General features: G+C 27.3%; 1 protein-coding gene across 1 annotated transcript in view; it reads left to right on the top strand.

Annotated features, from left to right (window-relative positions):
* Positions 1 to 1,093, top strand: part of LOC113367915 (dentin sialophosphoprotein-like) — a 41,117-nt gene extending 40,024 nt beyond the window's left edge. The window contains exon 32 of the mRNA XM_026609488.1: positions 73 to 1,093. Within this exon, the coding sequence (XP_026465273.1) occupies positions 73 to 1,093 (1,021 nt within the window). The remainder of the gene's footprint in view (positions 1 to 72) is intronic.
* Positions 1,094 to 2,149: the final 1,056 nt, after the last annotated feature.

Here is a 2,149-nt window from a genome sequence, read left to right as displayed (position 1 = left end):
GGTTAAATAAATAATTTGGCATCATGAAACTTAAATTTCTTGTATCAAAAATTACCAAAACGTTCAATAAAGCATACAAATAAATTTAATTGCAGTCCAACCACTTAAGGATACAAATCCCAGTAATCATATTGACCAAAAGTTGCCTAGTGGACCAGATGACAAAACTCGTCCTCCTGGGGTAATTTTTCCAAAAGATCAGAAGCATTCTGACCATGAAAATGATGAAACCTTCAAAGGTATCTTCAGAAACCAAGCTGTGCCTTCTGCTCCTGGTGAAAATCCTGAAACCAAAGCAAAAAATCATGATCAGACATCTGAAAATAGTCTTGAAGGATATAATCATACATCACAAGATAATTCAAATCTTGAGAATGCCCTAGGTGACACAGAACATCATAATTCCGATGAAAACCTAAAAAATCATGATCAGGCAACTGCAAACAATCTTGATGCTGGTCATCATCATACATCACACAAAGATTTAGATCTTAATGATGCCCTAGACGAATCAGATCGTCATAATTTAGTACCTCAAGATGAAACTAGAAACCAACATGAATACCAAGATGAAACTCAAGACAATCTTCACCAAGGCTACAAGGAAATTCCTGGTGTTCAGGAAGAACTTATTGTACCATCAAAGTATCCAACAACTCAAACTGACCAACAAGATACAATAAACTATCCTTTTGTTTCAACAAGTACACATTATCCAGACACTTTTGAAACACCAGAAAATCAAATACATCCTTATTTATATCCCCAAATGGGTCCACCATATCCAGACACATTTGAAGCACCAGAACATAACCAAATATATCCTTATCCAAACCCACATTTTGGATATCAAAACTACTTAGACGACTTTCCAAACCAATTACCTTTCAACTCATATGCACCCCAATTTCCTTATCACCAAAATCTTATCCTTACTACCAAAATCCTTCTTTCTCATTTTACCAAAATCCTTACCAAGACGACTTTTATCCCAATATCATCCCAGAAACTTCTACAATTCACAAACTACACGTTGGCAAAAGTTCAAAAATTTTATGCAAAAACCTATAAATTCCTTAAGAAATCATTTTAACAATTTATCAGATAAAGTCAAAAATTGGTTTAGTAAACAAAATAATAAAGATCAGGATAAGATTGAAAGCAAATCTTTAACTTTGAAAGATTTTGCTAATCCTGAAATTGTTCAAAAGTTTTTGGAAAATTTGAGTAGAGTTTTGAGTAATATTAGACCTAGGGTTTATGATAGCTCAGAAGTTGTAAATTATGCTAAAAATGTTTTGAAGGCTATTACAGATAGTATAAGTAAATATATTTCGCCTAAATAAATTAAAATTGTTTATATTAATAAACTAAAATTTAACATCTAAAAGATATATTGAACAAATAGAATTAAAAACACTTTATTTTTTGTATAATTCACAAATACGGTCCTTTTATGAATAGAAATCGATTGTTTTTCGAATAATTCAAAACCCAAATCGTCGACAGAAAATTGTATCCACACATACACAACACATACATTTTTGTAAGGTACGCCAAAATGTTCAGAAAAACAATTTAATTGTTTTTAATAATTAATGTTGTAAAGTTAATTTTAAACATATAATTATATTTAGCAGAAAAATGTGCAGTCAATGTTTTAAGAAAATAAAATGTAACTATTGTTTTTTATAATTGTTAGACCTTATTTTATTTTTTTAAAAAATGCAAGATGAACATCAGTTTTTTTTTATTAATTTCATTATAATTTTTAAAATATTAAAATAATGTAAAAGCAGACTTAAGATAATTTTGAAAAATTTCAGTCAGTTTCTATGAATTTTTTTCAAGTTTTTTTTTACAATTTTATTTCACAAATTTTGTAAAAAAAACTATAATTTTCCATAGAGGTTCTATATTAAATGCATTACAAATTTTTAAATGTAATAAAAATAATAATAGAAATAAATTTAGGCCTTGGATACTTTTATCAGTTTTTTAGTAATTACAATTTTTTTAAAAGAAATAAAATTAATAAATTTAGACCTAACATACTTTTAAAGTTACTTAATATTTTTATATTTAATTAGTTATATAACTATTTAAAAAACTATATATTTTATATTTATAATTATATTCATATACGCCT

This window comes from Ctenocephalides felis, unplaced genomic scaffold (assembly GCF_003426905.1).
Source record: "Ctenocephalides felis isolate EL2017-DRISC unplaced genomic scaffold, ASM342690v1 CF-g0.4_SCAFFOLD_01170, whole genome shotgun sequence".
NCBI classification, from domain to species: domain Eukaryota; kingdom Metazoa; phylum Arthropoda; class Insecta; order Siphonaptera; family Pulicidae; genus Ctenocephalides; species Ctenocephalides felis.
Note: the sequence above shows the minus strand (reverse complement) of the source record. Positions and strands in the feature narration are given on the sequence as shown.